The following is a 20,509-nucleotide window of genomic DNA, read 5'->3' on the forward strand; positions in this document are numbered from 1 at the left end:
TCTGATTTCAAAAGTGTTGTTATTGAGAGATTTGAACACATCGTCGTGCCAAGTTCCAAATCGAAGGTCTGCTTGATTGATGACTTCCATTTCTACTTTTCATGTAGGCTACTTGCAATGCACTCGCTAAGCCTGTTAGATTGTTAAAATAAAATATGGAAGAAATAACTTCCCTATAATGTCGAATTTGTCCTTTGAAATTTTTGACCTTGCAGAGTTGGTGTTTCCATTGCACATAGGCGGTTCTAATTAGCTCTAATGTAGCTCAAAATATACATGTTAAAAATATGTATAAATTGTGGGTATGGTCATACGCCAGTAGTTTCTGCCCCACCGAAATTAAGGGGCATCGCACGCTAATTTGCACAGTCGTCATAAAATATCTGATTGCCTAAACTACTACGCTACTACGCATTACAATGTTATGGTTTGGCAGCAGGTGGCAGTAGCCTATAGGACCTATTGTTGGTTAGGTCTGTTGGTTTATGGTCTGATAACAGATGCTCATTCAATCAGGGACAATGACAAAATAACATTATTCAAACACCACATCCTTCAAATGAATCATCTTTTGACATTCTATAATTGTGGGTTGCACTTGGTGATCATGCATTAGCCCTACGCATTAGCTTAGTGCCCAAGGGCTAATGCATAGTTCTATAGGGTTAGTAGGGTTAGGCGAAGAAGCCATCCCGAGATGGCATCCCTTGGTGAAAAAAAAGAGAAGGATTAACCAATCAGGCCTACCGTCATGACACTGCCCTCCTGTGATTAGTCAGCAGGGTTCCAAGGGAAGCCATCGGGCCCTTGGCTTCACACCAATCAAATCAAAGGATCAACGTCAACGTAAACAAATAGCGGGAGATAAGCACGTTTCTATTTTTTATCATATTATCGTATAAACAAGTAGAGTTATGGAGGGTCGAGATTTAGAGTGTTTAGTAAAATTTAACCCAACTGCCACATGGGCAGCATCTAAAAATTAAATCTGACGGCAGGCCAATGTCGAAGCTTCATCTGTGGAGAGAAAGAAGAGTGGTTATTATTGCACTTTAAATGAGTATAGAACACAACCAGTGTGTGCCTCACAGATACAATGTCATGGGCCAGGCAGATGCTATACAAAAGCCACCTCCATGTGCCCACGGAACATCAGGCAGGGATTAAAAGTGACTAGTGAAAAGGCCGTATCATTTCGCTCATTTTATATGTTGTGCTCTACAAATTATTTGTCATTTTTGGTTGGTCGGTATTAATAGATCACTCAACACACTCAGTTATATTTATCATATATATATATATGCAAGTTAAAGTTTATCTCATATTCAGAATACATTCTTCGGATTTTGAGTCTAGCGTCTTCTCTCACCTGCACCAGTAGAGGGCAGTAGTTTTGCGATTTGGTTGTTTGGCCTTTCTCTAAAAACAAGTTTAAAAGTGAGAGGGAGAGGGAGATGGAGAGGGGGGGACAGAGACAGAGAGAGAGGGAGAGAGAGAGAGGGAGATGGAGAGGGGGGGACAGAGACAGAGAGAGAGCGCACAAAAATAGTAGGATATTAGTCTTGCTTGCTTTGGCGTATTGTGCAGTTCTCTGCTCAGCGAACGCACTTCGACTTTGAAATAAAAACAATCCGTTTTGCATGCATGTGAGGCTGTCAGCATATTGGTGCAAATACCGCCGTGAATCTCGGACCCTTGTCATGCATTCTAATTCCAATCATTTGCGCCCACAGTTAGTCCGTGGACATACGAAGATTTCATCTTTACAAGGGATTATTCTTTTCCTTTTTGTTGCAACTTGAGTACTGACCCTCCACTCTGAATGGGGATCAGTCCGACCGGAATGATGTACTGGGGCAGCGGGTCGTGGACGCCAGTGTTGTTGTTTGGCGCCGTGCTCCTGGTTCTTACTGCTGGGAATAACATTAACCAGGACGGGAGACAGGCCGTCTCCCCCTCATGCACCGGAGAGTTTGACCTTTACTTTGTTTTGGACAAGTGAGTCTGTTCACGCACGCACGCACGCCGTTTATGGTCAAATAAACTCCGGCTGATCAATTAATTTGGCTTGATCATTGAAAACACTCGAGTCCCTGGTGTTTTCTGTAGGCCTATAAGTTATTGGTAACAGCAGCAATGACATTTGAAATGTAAATAACGAGTGTGTGTGCGTGTGTGTGTGTTTGTGTGAGATATGAATAATAATCTGCACAATTAATAAATCTGACGCTTTGTTTGAAGTTCATCATAGCGGGGGCTTGACGGTGAATATTTATTTTTTATTTTTTTCCTTCTGTTACTTTTATCCCGGTTTGCCTTTGCCTCAAATCCGAACTGTAAGGCTCTTATCTAGAATTAGATTTACAAACCGCATTTAAGTTTAATTCATTTAATGCAAAATCCAGGTAGGCTACGTGTTTCATGATTCATGTACATTTGTAGTCTCTTATTTGGCGTGAAATGAGCTGACGTAATTTCCACATGCCCACTTATTAACAGCTATACGGACACACAGTTGAAATAGTTTTTGAATGGATGAAAATAGTTACAAAGAAAAATTGTAGCAGTCACTTGTGTTTGTTAAATTGTTTTTTTCTGACTAATCTACAGTTTACTAACATCTGGTTAGACACCTTGCACATTATCTTTCTTCAGCAAATGCCTTCTCTCATTTGCTGTTTTGTGGTGACCCCTTCACTTCATGTCAGCCTCCTGTCCAGGTCGTCCCTCGCTCTGTAGGCCCTCACTGTCTGCTTCTACGCTCGCTCTTCATCTCTCACTCCCTCTCTCTCTACTTCAGTCGCGCTCTCTCTCTCTCTCTCTCTCTCTCTCTCTCTCTCTCTCTCTCTCCTCTCTCTCTCTCTCTCTCTCTCTCTCTCTCTCTCTCTCTCTCTCTCTCTCTCTCTCTCTCTCTCTCTCTCTCTCTCTCTCTCTCTCTCTCTCTCTCTCTCTCTCTTCCTCTCTAACTCCCTCTCTCTCCTTCAGTCTCTCTCACATTCCCTCTCTATCCTTCAGTATCTCTCTCTCCCTCTCTCACTCCCTCTCTCTACTTCAGTCTCTCCCTCTCTCACTCCCTCTCTCTTTCTACATCAGTCAGTCAGTCACTCTCTCTCTCTCTCTCTCTCTCTCTCTCTCTCTCTTTCTCGACACAACCCCTTCTCCATCAGCTCCAGATGTTCCAGCTCCTCAGCCTATTTGGCCTGGCCTGCGTTTGCTGGGACTTGTGTCATGGAAACAGTGGGGGGGAGGTGTCTAGGGAGAGGTGATGGGGAGGAGTGAGAGGGGGATTATACAACAACCTGAAATCCTAGAAGATCTCTACTATTTGCTTAGATTTTATAGACATACCTTTATCTCCACAGCTCTGAAAACAATACCTTTTGACTTAACAACTTAACCAAATTATCTAGCGAGGACTCATGGACTCTGCAGTCGTTTGCTGAAGGAGAGACTCCAGAACCATGCAGCCAGCACTCCTACTGGCCCGCGGGCGTTCAGATGCAGGCAGACCGGTTCTTGTGTTCGAGAGCAGAGCAGCGGCGTGCCGGCATGATGAGGGTTAATATATCTGACTCCACTCACGCTGAGGTCATTGCCCGGGCGTTGTGAAAACACAGATAGGGATATGAGAAAGCAAAGCTACGACATCACTCTCTCCCCCGCGTGGAATTGCTGTGCTGTAAGGGAATCGCAAGCATTCTGTCCGTCTCGACGATGCCAAAGACTCATTGAGCTACGCTGGCCTTGGGCTGTGAGGATAGGGATGACAAGTGATGAAATTAAAATGAGCAAAAAAACAAGTGTATTGCCAAATAAAGAACATCAGGATGTTGGTTTGCTCATTCTAGGCACCATGAGGCCGGTCTTCTGTATCGGTAGAAAATTCATATTCTAGCTTATTATCTGTCGTCTACTCAGATCTGTTTTATAAAATGTGTGTTTAACACAAAAATGTGTGAAATTTTAATTGTTTCCTTGTCGTTTGTGTTCGTAGATCTGGGAGCGTACAGAATCACTGGACTGAGATATATCACTTTGTAGAGCATCTCGCTCACAAGTTCATCAGGTAAGAAACATTCCTCCACCTATCTCTCTTAATAATAAAAAAAAAAATTATAATCTATAATCGCATGAACACATGCCTGCTGGATGAGCTTATCTTTAACCGCGTCTCACCTCATCTCAGCCCACAGTTGCGGATGTCTTTCATTGTGTTCTCCACTGAGGGGAGGACCCTCATGAAACTCACAGAGGACAGGTGGGTGGTGCTCATCCACTGTTTACTGTGAAGTCAATAAGGAGATGCTTTCATCCAAAGGGACGTCTAGTGAATTCAGATACAGGTCATCAAGGTGCAGGTATAGGTATGGCACCAGCTATACCTGCTCCTTACCTTTACCTGCTGCTAGGTAAGACCCCTAGCTATACTTGCTCCTTACCTTTACCTACTCCAAGGTAAGGCACTGAGCTATACCTGCTCATTACCTTTACCTGCTCCTAGGTAAGACACTTGTCTATACCACTGCTCTAGGAGGTTTACAGAATGTGGATGTGTGGAATCAAACCCAGTACTTTTCAACTGTGAGTCGGACAACCTGGCTGCTGTTCTTTCCTGCCCCTACTTTGTTCAAGGTTACATGTGTATCATCAAGACGGATGATGGCAATTAAGTACAAAATATTAAAGAAATGCTTGTCGTCAGGAAAATCAAACCTGAATCAAACCCTTTTTTCATCTTCAATCTGGACAAGCACCACGTGCTTTTCTCACACATTGCAGCGTGAAACGCATATGTGTCTGATCACTGCCCAGGCTAGAGTCAGAATATAAAACACGTTTGACTGTTTATGGCTCCCCTGCCATCACCCTGAACAAAAGGCATATTTCCGTTCTATCGATTTGGCAGCCGAGAGAGAATATTTGATTAACTTTCGTCTGTTGCCTGATCTCAGAAATGCTGAACATGTGGGGGCAGTTTATTAATGTTTTTTATGAAGGCAGCTGTTAGCCTCAGGTATGATCCACTGGACTGATGACCAGGGCTTTTGTTTTGATTAGTTGCTGAAATAACGCCTCTCTGTGATTGGGTCAGGGAGCGGATCCGCATGGGACTGGAGGAGCTCCAGCGGGTCCTTCCTGGGGGAGACACCTTCATGCACGAGGGCATCCAGAGGGTGAGACGACACTCTCCGCCTGGGTCACACTTGGAAGGCTCTTCTCCTAGAGGTTCTGGACCAGAGTGGACTCTGGTCCAAATAGCTAGCGTGCTTCATCTTCTGACTTTGCTTCCATCCACAGGCTAGTGAGCAGATCTACTATGGCAACGCAGAAGGTGTGTTGCCTGGGGCTTTTATTTTTTTTGTCATTACTGATCGTGTTTATGGCCATAGCCGTCCAGCAGTGGATTCATGCAATCACAAATAAAAGCGTGTGACCCGAGTGCTCTGGGCCTCCCTGCAGGTTACCGCTCTGCCAGCGTGATCATCGCCCTCACAGATGGAGAGCTGCACGAGGACCTGTTCTTCTACGCAGAGAGAGAGGTGTGAGAGAGAGAGAGAGAGAGAGAGAGAGAGAGAGAGAGAGAGAGAGAGAGAGAGAGGGAGAGGGAGAGGGAGAGAGAGGGAGGTGAGAGCGAGAGCGAGGTGAGAGCGAGAGAGAACGAGGAGATGGGCGAGGGACCCAACGTGGGTAGAGTTAAACAATCTTATCAATGGGATGATGGGATGAAGGAGGGCGTGCAAACTTTGCCCAGGTTAGGAGACTGCAGGTCATCCCCCTACCTTCCCAAAAGATAAATCATGTGCGCACTCTTCTTTACTTCTATGATCCCGGGTTAGTACTGGGGTCCAGGTAACCCCCTCACTGCAGGCCTGGACCTGGGGCAGATGTGTGGAGGAGAACAGTCCTCTGCGCATCTGCATTTGACACCTATGGTTATATATGAGTTCAACCATCCTGAGAGTGGAAACAGATTCTTCAGCTTCAGGCGGCAAGTTCAGAAGCGCTCTCTGTAGATCCGGCCTGTAGCATACCGAGCCTATCATCATGCCTTCCAACACTGTCCTCTTCTCTATCTCTCTCACCATTTAACAACAACAATAAAAACAACAAAAAACATCTACAACAGTACCAACTCCAACCACCTCCACCACCTCCACTGTAATATTGCCCCACCTGTCTGTGGAGGGCCATCCAGACCCAGGCTCGAGGGGCGTGGCACCGACTACTATGTCTGGGAAGGTGTAATGGAGGCCAGGCGTTAAACCTCTTCTTCCTGTCTGCCCTCCAGGCTAACCGGTCCCGCAGCCTGGGCGCCTCCGTCTACTGCGTGGGGGTCAAGGACTTCAACGAGACCCAGGTGGGTGGCTCCTGCTCCTCACACACCGTGCATGAGGAATCAAACCTGCGTACCCACACACAGAGCTACCATTCCTACGTTGTGTATAATGCTGAAAGGAAAATGACCTGCATGCAGTGCTTACCTGATGAGTTTGCTGATGGTTTTCCTTCAGCTGGCAAACATCGCTGATAGCAAAGACCACGTGTTCCCCGTCAACGACGGCTTTGAGGCCCTGCAGGATGTCATCGACTCGGTGAGTACCTCAGACTCCCTCTCTGCCTCTCTATGGACAGCCCATATGTAGCGGATATAACACTTTATACATAGTAATTACTATGCAGAAAATCATTTTTCTCCTACAGTATCTTACATTACGTGTTGACTCAAGGGTCTAAACAAGCAAACCAGATGTATTGGTGGGGGAGAACTAGACCATCCATCAGGGTATTTCCAGGAATTCCTGAACTACCTGGACTTACTGTATGTTTTGAGGAAGTTAATGATCAGGGTCAAAGGTCAAACAGCTGGGGGTCATCAGGTTAGCATAACCCTGAAAGCTGTTTTATAGGTTTTTCAGCTGTTTAGAATTAACAGGGCTTTTCAAAGACACAAACAACAACAACAGCTACTGGAGGCTTAAACCACAGAGGACACCATATATAGCAAATATAGTAAGAGCACTAAATAAATGGTAATAACTTAAAGGTCCCATGGCATGAAAATTACACTTTATGAGGTTTTCTTATGTTAATATGAGTTCCCCTAGCCTGCCTATGGTCCCCCAGGAGCTAGAAATGGAGTTAGGTGTAAAGCGAGCACTAGGTATCCTGTTCTGCCTTTGAAAAAACCAAGCTCAGATGCGACGATTTGGAATTTTCCCTGTATGTCGTCATACGGGGACATGCTAACTCCCCTTTTTCTGCTTTGCCCCTTTAATTGGTCCATGCTTTGCATGCACAGAGAATTTGGCCCGCCAATGAGACATTAAGCTACGACTGTGCGAGCGCCACATGAGTGTGTCTGTGTGTGAATGCACACACTGTAACGCAAGTGTTGTACACTTCTTTGTTATTTGGATAACCGTTCTGCTGTCGGGTTCTCTAACGTCTCTGGTATTTCCACAACGAGACTTGTTGCTTTATTTACATTGGCTTCAGACTGGCCACTGGGGATATTAATTATAACTAAGATAATGATATGTGATATGATGATAATAATATAATTCCAAATTTATATATAATCCCCCTATTTCCCTAAACTAAACTTAATTCTCCCTGATATGCTTCTCCACATAAGATTCTGAAAAAGTCCTGCATTGAGATCCTGGCTGCAGAACCTTCTAGTATCTGTGCTGGAGGTAAGGACAGCTATCCAGAACCCGTCCATCCAGCTTAAACCCCTGTTCTACCCTAGACACAGCATCCATTAGGACACCTGCTGCTTCATCTACCGCAGGACGTAACTCTGACCCCTAGATCCACACAGGACACATCTCAGTCTGTCACTATCATACAGCCATACCGTACTGTGTCTGCCGCTAGGCGTGGAATGACTTGTTGTTGTTCTCCTTCCTCTACGGCCAGAGTCTTTCCAAGTGGTGGTCCGAGGAAACGGGTTCCTCCACGCCCGGAACGTGGACCAGGTTCTGTGTAGCTACCGGATCAACGACACCCTGACTAAGAGTGAGTTGAATTGAAGCAAACATCAAAGTCTACGAATGAGTCTGGAAAGCTATTCTGAGCAGATGTTACTAATGGTGAGTGCATGACACTGTTCTCCCCTGTCTCAACACAAATATCACAACCTCAAGTGAATTTCAGTTGTCAGCCAAACTGAAACAGTTAGAAGATCTCTCATCTCTGCAGGAGACTGTTGTCGTTCTTCCTGTTTGTGGAAATCTCGCTGAAATTCCCCAAAGTGAACAATCACAGAGCTGCCCTCAGCGCCCTAAGTGAATAAGTAGCCGTTGTGTTGGGTCTGTTTCTTCCACGGCTGTTTTCCTGTTAAACACCAAGTAGGTGGGGATACAGAGCCAGAGGGAATAGAGGATAGCGTTCCTCACACGAGTCAGGAGGTGGAGCGTCCTTACACTCCTATGATCTTCACGAGTATACATAATGGTTTCTACCATGCAGACATTAATACCAGTGACCATGGAACGGCAACGTTATGAGGCTGCTGAGCCAACAGGCGCCAGAGAGAGGATTCGGCCAATGCTCCTGTTATTGATCCCTGGTGTGGAAAGCCTTTAGACGTCGCAGAGGCTTTGCACACCATTTTACTTAATGCCCTCTCTCTTGTCAACTGGTGCCATAAATGTGCGATCCCATTCCCATTACGACAGCTTAATGTTTCCCTGTAACCGACTATTGGCCAACGTTCAAATCACATCAAGGGCGGCATGGAATCGATTGTGGTGAGAAGGCGTTGACGTCAGTTCCATTATCTCTTCAGAGACCGCTCCATCAGATAGCCCTACCTCTTTAACCCTCCCCTGGAGCTTGTTGCCATCGCTCGCTGCAAAGGACAAACATGGCGATGAAAGCGATGAAGTCACAGATCTCCTCGGGTACACGTATACGCTTATCTGTGAGGTCAGCCTCTGGGTGGAGGTCAGCCTCTGAGTGGAGGCTGCTCATGGTGGGCCTTGTCTCAGTCTATTTCAGCCTTTCTCTCCTCCCTCCTCCTTAAGCACAGTGAAACAATGAGTAAAGGAAGGAGTCACTGAGTTGTAGGTACATGTGTTGAGCAGCTGAATCCGTGTCTGAGCCTGTGTCTCCAGGAGGAACGGCAGCAGCTTGTACGCCTAGACGCATTGAAATGTGGCACAGAGATGTTACATGGAAGATTCCCTTCCCTAGAGCCATTTGGATCCATTTTTCTAATCAAAAGACAAATCATGAACATTTCCTCTTAAGATACCTGCTTCATCAAAGATAATGTCTCTCCTGTAAGCTTTCAAATTGAATGAGCCAGCCCAGTCAGCCGGCCTTTTAGCAGTGCATTTGATACAGAAGAAGAGGCTGATGCACGTGTCAATAAAACCTGACCTTCCAGGGTGCTCCACGAGTAAACACACTCAGAAAACAATGTGTCATGATCACTGGCGTCTGCCCAGCTTCCATCTTCTCATGGAGGAGATTAAACGCTGCAAACATGATCCCCATGGAGATCAGCCTCAGCACTAATTAGTCGTACTTTCTTTATAGTCACTGGCGCTGTGTGGTTAAACCCTCCTCCCTCCTCCTCTCCTCTCTCCTTCTTTTGTAAATGGTGCCAGGCCTTCTTTTGTAAATGGTGCCAGGCCTTTCAGAGCAGCAGGTAGCCTTGATGCATGGATACCTTAGCTGTGTTTGTACTGGTGGAGGACTCTCTTGGTGGCGGTGGTGGACCCTCCAACCTGCAGGGTGTTTCTGGAGCGTTCCTGCAGCTCCCATGTTGATGTCCTCAGTGGTCGGCAATGCTCTGCCTTCGCCAGGACAAACAACTGGACTCTGATCCATGCTGCTCCGAGCCAGTTGGACGATAGTCCTCCAAAAACAGAGAGCTATGGCAGATTGAGGACGCCGGTTTGATGGGGTTTGAAACTATCAAGCACTGTTCTGTTATTAAGTGTGGTTGGATAGGGAAGAATCCATGAACACCTTTCATTTCAGTGGGCCAGCGTACATTTACTTACTTTAGTTCTTTGAAGTGGATGGGTCATGGATTCTTTAATCTATGATTATCACAAGTTTTGAAGTTAATCGGCCATGGAAAGTCACAATAAGCCGACTGTATAATTAATTATTCAAAGTTTGTAATGGAAGAGCTTGCTGTGTCAATGGCTACACCACCTACTGGAGTAGCATCAGAGGAGAGGTTGGTGGACTGACCCTTTCCCCTTCCTCCTCTCCAGTGGAGAAGCCTTTGATTGTGGAAGACACATATCTTCTATGCCCTGCCCCAGTCCTCCAAGAAGAAGGAATGTAAGTTGAGCATTCAAATAAGCATTCACTTTATGCAACCAAATCTTTCTCCTGGCTTCTTAATGTCTCAGCAACAACAAACCTTCAGGATGGAGTTGATGTGAACCATGGAGGAGGAACATGAGCCCCTTCTTCCTCCCTCTCTTGCAGGGCGGCCAACCTCTACGTCAGCATGAACGAGGGCCTCAGCTTCATCTCCAGCTCCGTCACCATCACCACCGTGGGCTGTGTGAGTTCCCTGGGGCTGCAACACATTGTACTTAGCATCATGTAGCATCTTATCCTAGCTATCTTTGTAGACGGGAATGGGTTTACCAAGCAATTGTTAGTGCTTGGCACTTGTTCCGAATAACAGCCTTACTGTACCGACAGCACTATATTGTTTCTCTTTCTTCTGACAAATGTAATTATTGTAAGCGGCTGGATAAATTCCCTAAATGTAAATGCTGTCTGGCTTTACCTTTATATTTTATTCACTTCATTCTTTTAACTGCTTATCCACCGTATGTCGAGGTACACTTGATTCGGTTATCAATGACTTATCCATGACTCAGAACAGCATGTAGAGGAGCAGTCTGGTCTCTGAATTGTGGTACTGGTCCGTAGTGGGGAGAGGGTGATGATGATGATGATGATGATGATGATGATAATGATAATGATAATGATAATGATAATGATAATGATGATGATGATGATGATGATGATGATGATGATGATGATGATGATGATGATGATGATGATGATGGCTCTGTTCTGTCACAGTCAGATGGGACCATCCTGGCCATTGCTCTGCTCATCATGATGCTGCTGCTAGTGCTGATTCTGCTGTGGTGGTTCTGGCCTCTCTGCTGCACCGTGGTGGGTTGAGTACACTGGGAAGGGTTTAGTAGACTGGGAAGGGTTCACGGGACTGGGAAGTTGGATGTATACACTGTGATGGGTTTAATACAATGGGAAGGGTTGGTACACTGGGAAGGGTTAAGTAGACTAGGAGGTGTTTAATACACTGGGAAGGGTTTAGTACACTGGGAAGGAGTTGAGTAGACTGGGAAGGGTGGATGTATACACTGTGATGGGTTTAATACACTGGGAAGGGTTTGGTCCACTGTCGGGGTAGATGTATTCACTGGGGAGGGTTAATGCACACACAAACAGACAGACAGACACACACACACACACACACACACACACACACACACACACACACGCACACGCACACGCACACGCACACGCACACGCACACGCACACACACACACACACAAACATAAACATGAAACCGTGCCTTCGCTCTCGCATATGAATTTATGTTGAACATTAATACACAGATGGGCTGATACACGTAAAAACGAAAACATCAGGGGGCCTGCAGCCTAATTAAACCTCATATAATGGGATAATGTCTTTGGCAGGTGTGTTTTGTCTTGCCAACGCCCCCAGTAGGGCACCTTGTTAACCCAAACAACATTCCCCTGATGGGAAGGTGAGGTTAGGAACGGATCCGCGTGTCTTTGACCTCTTTGACTGGCAGACGGACTTGCCTACACAGAGGTCAAGGCCACCAGGTGAACGCGTGCTCCAGTAATTACACTGCTGTTGGAATAATGGAGGTCACAGCTGGAGGGGTCACGTTCTCCCCACAATATATTGACAGATGAACACCAGAGAAGAGGCAGTAATACTACTGTTGAATTTGATCCTTCTCTGACTAGGAGTACAGAACATCACTTCCCTGAACAAGGTTTTACTTCTGATTGTGTTTTGCCAATCTCCAGCTGCACCAAACTCAATAGAAATGGAATATGTGGGACATCTCTGCAACTATCAACCACAAAAAATCTGAACATCCATTTCAATTTACCAGAAGGTTCTCTCTGATCCGTCCATCCTTGACTGAATGTGAATCTCCTCATGGTAATGAAGAGATTCATTGTCTCATTACAAACCTCCTTTTACAGCATTGGAAACAGAAACGGCGAGCGTGGCCAGAGAAAGAACAGCTTTCTGTTTTTTACAACATGGCAGTGCCTCTCTTTTCTTCTCACTTCACTTCCCTTTATTTTCCCCGTAACCGGGCGCTATTTCGGAAAGTGACGCTACAGTTACCATGGTGATCTAGTTTGGCCTCCAAGCTTCGGAGCGCCAAAAGAGGAAAATCAGCGTCCCAATCAGGTCATTTTTCCAACGACAAAAGTAAAGAGACTTATGCCTGCTGTTGTTGGAGGAAAACACTGATAGATCACCCAGTGACATAAAGTAAACACAGGACTACCAGTAACAAGCACCTCCGTGCTCTCAATGCACGTGCAAAATAGTTTTATAATTTGTCATTATCGTTCTCTGGTCCTCTAAGTTTTAAAACTAAACTGCAACTTTAGTACGTCTATTTGTCTGTCCCTTAGTACGTCTATTTTTCTGTCCTTTAGAACGTCTATTTGTCTGTCCTTTAGTACGTCTATTTGTCTGTCCTTTAGTACGTCTATTTGTCTGTCCTTTAGTACGTCTATTTGTCTGTCCTTTAGTACGTCTATTTGTCTGTCCTTTAGTATGTCTATTTTTCTGTCCTTTAGTACGTCTATTTGTCAGTCCTTTAGTATGGCTGTTTGTCTGCCCCTTTAGTACGTCTATTTGTCTGTCCGCTGCAAGAAACAGTATTTTTGTTGTTGCTCTCTCCCTCTCCTCCAGAAAGGGGACATTCTAGGGTCCTTCCTTATATGGAGGAAAGACAACATCCTGGATGTTTTGTTGTGAAATTACTCCGTCACAGACATTTTGAGATCTACAAAACTAAAACCTGGAATGTAATCACATTACTTGCTTGTTTGAACACTGGACCGTGCGTTCTCCTCACGCTGTAAACCTTGCTTTTCAGATCATCCACGAGCCCCCCCCACCCGTCTCAGACGAGAGCTCGGTGAGCAGCACTTTCATCTCACATCCAAATGGTTTTGAATTCTGGGGTAATGATAAAGAAATAAGGAGTCATTTCTATAATGTTGGGAAATCAGCACACCGTTGAGAGGGAGTACTTCTCAGGAATGTTTTTCTGTTGAAGTATCTCTTCGATTTCCCGCGGCAATTATTTCAAAACAGTTAAAAATACTTAAGCTAATTAAATACATTACAGTTTAATTGGTTGGATAACTCTCGGTTGGTAGCCCTTGTGGAATGGCTAAATGCGTTATGGTTTCAACATGTTTTTGAATCAGCATTTCCTCAGAACTGAAATAAATACTGACAAAAAAAAACTGAACCGAAACAAGCAGAGACACCTGTGGAAGGAAAAAGAAGACGAATTTAGAGGTGTTGGTTCCTCCAGTCCAGCTTTGTGATCAGTGTTTAAACATCACTATGCTACCTTTGCACTACAGCTATTAGCTCCTTTAATTTCTAAAGAATAAAAGCATCCCATTCATGACGCATCACTCCAGGCGTTTTATCCCTACTAATCGGTTTATTCTGCTCCAGCGTGGAAACATATTTAGCGATAACTGTGGCTACAGCTCGAGCCACTAGAGGGCGCTACTGGGAAAACGTACATAGTGCAGGTTTAACATGAAGCAGTTCTTCATGGAATGAACCAGACCTCCTCCCAACAGGACGATGAGGACTTTGACGCGCCCAAGAAGAAGTGGCCCACCGTGGACGCCTCGTACTACGGGGGCAGGGGGGTTGGTGGGATCAAAAGAATGGAGGTGAGCATTGTTTTTAATAAAGTACAGCTTTACTACAGCCATGTACGTTGTGCTACCAAACTAATAGTTAACTTAATATTCACCCTATAAAAAGTCTGAACCATGATGGCAAAAGATTAACTATTGATGAATAGTTCATCTTTGTAGTTCGTAGTAGTTCAACTTGGCAAAAGATAAACTATTATAGTTTTTCTTTTGCCAACACCGTTCAGAAAAACAGTGATATAAATTTCTGATTTCTTTATTTCCTTCTCCAGGTCCGCTGGGGGGAGAAGGGCTCCACTGAGGAGGGGGCAAAGCTTGAAAAGGCCAAAAATGCCAAAGTGAAGATGCCTGCGCAGGAGTACGCCCCTCCTCCCACTCGGGTTCTGAACAATGGCATGCGGAAACCCTCCGGCCCACGCAAGTGGTACTCCCCCATCAAGGTGCTCGCCTCCCCCAGCCTCAGGCAACATTTACATTCACAGCATTTGGCAGGCGCTTTAGCCAAAGCAACTTAAAACGGTTCATACACACATTCACACACCGACGGCGGAGACAAGCACGCAAGACAACAGCCAGCTCGTCTGGAGCAGTTAGGGTTAGGGTTCTTGCTAAGGGACACCTCGACACTCAGCTAGGAAGAGACAGGGATCGAATTAGCAAACTGAGTTCAGGCCCTCCAGTGGGATGAATGCCCCCCATACCTCTATCTTAAAATAAATTACGAATAAATAATAATAATGCGTATTAGAAAAAGTTAAATGAGCAATTTATGCTCATTTAAGGGGCCACCCTTTATTGCAAATACATTTCACAAGATTCCCTGTCCATAGAATCCCAAAGAGCCCATAATGTCCACCATCCATCTATCCCAGATGGGGCCATGTTAGCGATGGGAGGGGTTTATTGTTATGTCGCAGTGAGGGAAGTATCAGCCGTGGTCAGGTAACAAACCAAGGTGACTGCTAGCACGCAGCTCCCATTCCCTGGGCCAGGAGGATGTGAAAGGGAAGTGTTCCAACTGGTCGTCCTTGCCAGCAGGGGATAGCTAACACAAAGCAGACCTGTCTACACTGACCTCCAGGGGAGCACAACTGCAGAGCCAGCAGTTTTCTTGCAAGGAAACTGATTTAAAAAAGCTTTATGCATTGAACAATACAAAAACTGTTTGTTAATTAAAGTTAAAACGTGTTCAATAAGCATCTAGTCTGAACATTAGTGGATAAACCTAGGACTAGGAGGGCGGATGGTGTGTGTGTGTGTGTGTGTGTGTGTGTGTGTGTGTGTGTGTGTGTGTGTGTGTGTGTGTGTGTCTGTGATCACCTGACCTGTTGTGTCCTATAACTTTTTACCTTTTCTATGAAGCATGCTTCTTTGGTATCATGGATGTACTAGTTGACTACTAAAACAATATTATTTTCAATGGTTACTCATAGTTCGTTTTTTTCGTAGGGCAAATTGGACTCGCTATGGGTGTTGTTAAGAAGAGGATATGACCGCGTGTCTGTGATGAGACCACACCCAGGGGACAAGGTAAGATGATAAAACTGCACCAATGAAAGCACTGGACTTAAACTGTAATCTTTGACCGTTGTTCTGAATTTGTTAACTTGGCTTTGTTTAGGATTTGGCAGCGTTTTCAATTAGCGTGTAAAGACCAGCAGCTGTGAACATTTAAGCACGAGGACGAATCTTGTGGTTGGTTTTATTAGCTTTTATCCGAGTCTCGCATAGGACTTTTTCCTGAATGCTAATGTAAAGAAAGAGCCCAGCGGTTTCACTGTTAATGAGCTATCGGGACACCGTACTGAAGACAGGGCCTCTAAACCTCCCTCGTTTCAGAGGGTATATGTTGAAATGTATTTCTCCCCAGGAGCAATTATTTCAAAAACATTTAAAAGTGGTGGAGGATTGGCCAACGTTTCCAATCAGCCTGAGAACGAGGAGCAGCTGTGAGCCGTGAAGTATACATTGAACCTCGAGGCTGAGGAGACATGTGGTTGGTGGGTCGGTTTTAGTAGTGCTACAACACCAGGCTACAGAAAGCCCAATCTGGGGAAGCCATTATGATAGCACACATATTACTCTCCTCCGTGGTGAAGTCTTCTTGAGCACGAACAACAGCCTGGCTCGCTCTTGGCAGCTCAGACTCATCAGGATTTACAAGTGCTGAGCGTTGAAATGCTTTGTACAGTATGTAACCACAGCGCAAGCGTGTTGCCCAAGGAGACGGCTGTCATTTGTCATACGAAACGGTCATGGGTAGCAAGTACAGTAATATTGAGCGGTTCATTTTTTGAACAAATCGTATTGGTATTGGCCAAAAAAATTCTGTGTGTCCAAAGATGGATGGAGAATGTTAAATGCTTAAGGGATAATTGGTGTAATTGTATAAACAATCTTGACAGATCATTCAGTCTGCAGCCATTTGGAAGAGCTCACCGAACATTTGATGCAGAGCGTTTGCAGCTCTCCTAGCTACTCGTCGTGTCCGCATGTATTTTAAAGTATGAGGTTAAGAAAAGTTTTTTTCAAATAAAGTAAAGAAATTCTAAAGTAATTGGTTTTAACATGATTGCGAAAGTTGAAAGAATATATTTCTTTAAGATTGAAAAAGTTTGAAGCACGATAACTGTTAAGGAGGTCTTTGGAACAAAGCAAGCATTGCCACACAATATATTGTTCGTTTTGTGCGTGAAAAGCACAGAATATTCATTAGGCTCGCTCCATAAGCTCTGCCAACTCCTCCTTCTATTATCAGGCGTGGCAGAGCATGGCGTTCCATCCATAAAGCGTTCATTAGTACACAGGAAGTGAGAAATCCCTAACTGTCTGTGGTGATTAGTGGAAAGAAAGGCTTTTCTGATAGCACTTAGAACCCCTGGTTAAAGCCCTTAGGTACCATTAAACCAGGGCAGGAGACAGGCATCAGGTGGGGGTCTGGATGGACGGTTCTCTAGATCCTAGATTCTTGTCCTGAAGTTTAAGAGCAGCCACTCAGAATAATAGGGGAAACTTTGGAACCCGGGTTTGACAAATGGAGTCAATCAGAGACAAGAACCGCTGTACTGGATCTGGTTCCCTCAGAGGCACTGCATGCCTCTACCTCTCCAGGGGCCTCATGTACTAAGGTTGCGTACGCACAAAAACGTGGCGTACGTCCTTTTCCACGCTCACGTTCAGATGTACAAAACGTGAAATGACCGTAAAAATGTGCGGTCCCCACGCCAGCTCCAGAGCTGTCGTACGCACGTTTCTACAGCTATTGTTCCTTTGGCGACACTTAGAGGTGACGCTGGGAAACTGGGAAAAAAGGTGAAAACAATGACTCAGAGTGATTTGCACATCAGAGACACACTAATGAACAATTAACACACCTTGCAATTATATGGGTGGCTATAAAAGCATGCGCAATGGATGAAGTTAGCGTTGTTAGAGGACATCGCAAATGGTCAAATCCGAAGGGCGCTGGAGACGCCGGGGCCGACGGAGCAATCCGTGCCCTCTCCTTGCTTGTCTATTCAAAAATAAAAAATTGAAGTTAATAAACACGAGTCAAAGTCTTTAATATCCTGGCATCTTTACGCACGACTTATGTGTATTGCAAGCAGCCAATTGTATGACCAGTATAATTACAGCATTTATGACTTCAGCATATTTACCTTGGGGATGATCGGTGTCCCCTTCATGGGATCCCACCACTCCGGTGAGAGCTGTGTCACCGATCAAAGCGGCCACTCTCAAATCGAAGGGGGAGAGTTCCCCCACTCCCGTCCCCCCACCTGTTGCGGTCACGCTTCGGCGGTGGGCAGAAACCCTCCGCTTCACCTCCACCTTGAGGTCTGACCACTTTTTTTTAATTTCAGAGTGTGTGCGCTGCTGAGACCCCACTGCATTGACGGCCTCGCAAACACACTCCCACTCACTTCTCTTTTGTTTTGCATTTATCCCTGTTGACAGGGTTCCAATAGCATATGCTTGCGCATTTCTACCTCGTGGAGCAAAATCTCGAGCTCAGACTCCGTGAAGTTTCGTTTTTTGCCTCTGTTCATGGTGCCAGGTGATCGGATTAAGAGGTGAATCTCAGGTCCAGAGGCCTATTTAAATGAAATTGCATATTTAAATGAGGGCGTGGACAGGGAGGAGTTTGGCACCTCGGCATGTGCGCTCAATTCCACGTTGATCGAGATGTACAAAAGAAACGTGCTTGGATCCATGCGTTCGCACACTTTGATACATCTGAATTTATTTGTGCGTAAGACAGTTTCTGGGTTTTGGCGTACGCCAAGTTTCAGTATGAAATCCACGCAAGTCTTAGTACATGAGGCCCCAGGTACCTCTCGCAAAGTGTTCTCCTCAGGTCCAGCTATCTCCAGTTCCAGCTATCTCCAAGTCAAGCTATCTCCTGGTCCTGGTATCCAAAGGTCTTGGTCTCTTCAGGTCCACGTATCTCCAGGTCCTGGTATCTCCAGATCCTGGTATCTACAGATCCTGGTATCTCCATGTCCTGGTCCCTCCAGGTCCTGGTATCTCCAGGTCTCTCCAGGTCCTGGTCCCTCCAGGTCCTGGTATCTCCAGATCCTGGTATCTCCAGGTCCTGGTCCCTCCAGGTCTCTCCAGGTCCTGGTCCCTCCAGATCCTGGTATCTCCAGGTCTCTCTAGGTCCTGGTATCTCTAGGTCTCTCCAAGTCCTGGTATCTCCAGGTCCTGGTCCCTCCAGGTCTCTCTAGGTCCTGGTATCTCCAGGTCCTAGTATCTCTAGGTCTCTCCAGGTCCTGGTATCTCAAGGTCCTGGACTCTCAAGGTCCTGTCTCCCCAGGCACCTTAAGGTTTACGTTGTCTTCACTTCACTGGGTTTTCAGTATTCTGCCCCCCCCCCCCACCCCATACACTCAATGGAGATTGACAGCTAGTACATTGCTCACACGGTCTTTTGACGTCTGTGGCGGACACTTGAGTTTAGTCGGTGTAAAAACGGTATGGGTTACCGGCGACTTTGAAAGACTGTAGCCTAAAGCGCTTTGAGCACACATTCATTTCCATTTTTTGTAGCGCAACCCAAAAAATCCAACCAAAATGTTTCTAGTAAAGAGTGTATATGCAGCAGGGCTGTGTCCTTTAACTTTGTTTAGGAATCAAGTCCAGTTTGGGAAGGAAAATTCAAATCCATTATGTTGTGTTCAGTCCCGACACGGCTGTGTGCCGTGGGCTTTGAGCCCATGACCCTTGTCTAACCACAACAGCTGAACAAAATAAGAGAGGGGAAGGAGTTCCAAGTGTCCGTCAAAAAGCCCTCCCCCTTTCTTCCTGTCAGGACGAGGGGAGCCAGGTATAGAGGTGTTTACAGGTTCAGGGGTCCGCTTGAAGTCAGTAAACAATTTTTTGTCTCTGGGGCTGGCAGGGGGGCTACGGCCCCGAGAAGACCCTTGGACTGAAGTCATTCGTTAACACTGTTCTTTTTCCACACTGACTTCATTCTTGAAGTTCAATTTCTCCCATACACTCTCACCCTTCTCCTGATATGTGTGTGTGTGTGTGTGTGTGTTTGTGTTATTCCAGGGCCGCTGCATCAACTTCAGCCGGATCAAGTCCAACCCCCTGCCCCGCTACCCGCAGTACACCAACAACCCCTCTCCCTCCTATAGCCCCCCCTCAGACTGCAGCCCGCCCGCCCCCCAGGGCACTCTCCCCCCCACCCCCACGCTGCCCTCACCCTCCTGCTCCCCCTCGTTCTCCTTCTCTCCCTTGCCCCCCATGCCGCCGCCAAGCTCCTCCCCCCCACCTACCCCCACCACCCCGACCCCCCCAAGCTCCGCCCCCCCACCTCCCCCCACCATCCCTCCCCCTAACCTCGCCCTTCCTCCCCTGGCTCTGAAAATTCCAGCGCCCCCGTCGGCCCCCCCTAGCCCAACCCCGCCCGCCTCCCCGACCGGCGCCCTGCCCCCCATGCCCCAGGGACCTCCACCTGTAAGAGCGCCGCCCCCGGCCCGCCCACCGCCCCGCCCCACCCTGTAGGGCTCCAGCGGTGGGGGCCACCACAGGAAACGGCTGGGTGAACCTGCGTGGCCGTCTGCCCGCAGCGACTCCCGATTTCACTGGCTAGCACGAACCTGCGTGCGCTTCGAGCTAGCGGAAAACATTGTTGTGATGTCCGGCTCTCTGGGAATGGACGCGCTAGAAGCTAGCACAACTCTTTTTTGGCTATCTGTTTTTACAGGGACATGTGTACACGTTTAGCCCAGCAGTGTGATTGTTGCCACGCTTGACGGACAGACAGAGAGGCGTCCAAAGGGGGTTAGCTCATGCAAAGGAGGCCAGTTGTGCTGAGCAACATCTGCCCTGGCCTTCAGAGCTTCATCTGGCCTGCGGCCGTCCTCCACACGAACACTACAAGAGGTCGATGTTCCCAAAGTATGTTGGGCAGTATATTGCTAATGTTCGGTTTTGCCTGATAACAATCAAAAATGGTGAGCAGTCTATAGCTGAAAATATTCCAGAAAACATATAAAAAGGGATAATTCTGAGG

General features: G+C 46.3%; 1 protein-coding gene across 1 annotated transcript; it reads left to right on the top strand.

Annotated features, from left to right (window-relative positions):
• The first annotated feature begins 1,532 nt into the window (after positions 1-1,532).
• Positions 1,533-19,998, top strand: LOC130383934 (anthrax toxin receptor 1-like). Its single transcript, XM_056591868.1, has 18 exons — positions 1,533-1,998; positions 3,995-4,066; positions 4,187-4,258; positions 5,093-5,174; positions 5,299-5,332; positions 5,461-5,540; positions 6,290-6,358; positions 6,513-6,593; positions 7,637-7,697; positions 7,924-8,022; positions 10,239-10,308; positions 10,459-10,537; positions 11,071-11,166; positions 13,179-13,220; positions 13,906-14,001; positions 14,259-14,426; positions 15,436-15,516; positions 19,543-19,998. Exons 1-18 carry the CDS (start codon positions 1,823-1,825, stop codon positions 19,996-19,998), a joined length of 1,914 nt encoding a protein of 637 aa, XP_056447843.1. The 5' UTR covers positions 1,533-1,822.
• Positions 19,999-20,509: the final 511 nt, after the last annotated feature.

This window comes from Gadus chalcogrammus, chromosome 6 (assembly GCF_026213295.1).
Source record: "Gadus chalcogrammus isolate NIFS_2021 chromosome 6, NIFS_Gcha_1.0, whole genome shotgun sequence".
Classification (NCBI taxonomy): domain Eukaryota; kingdom Metazoa; phylum Chordata; class Actinopteri; order Gadiformes; family Gadidae; genus Gadus; species Gadus chalcogrammus.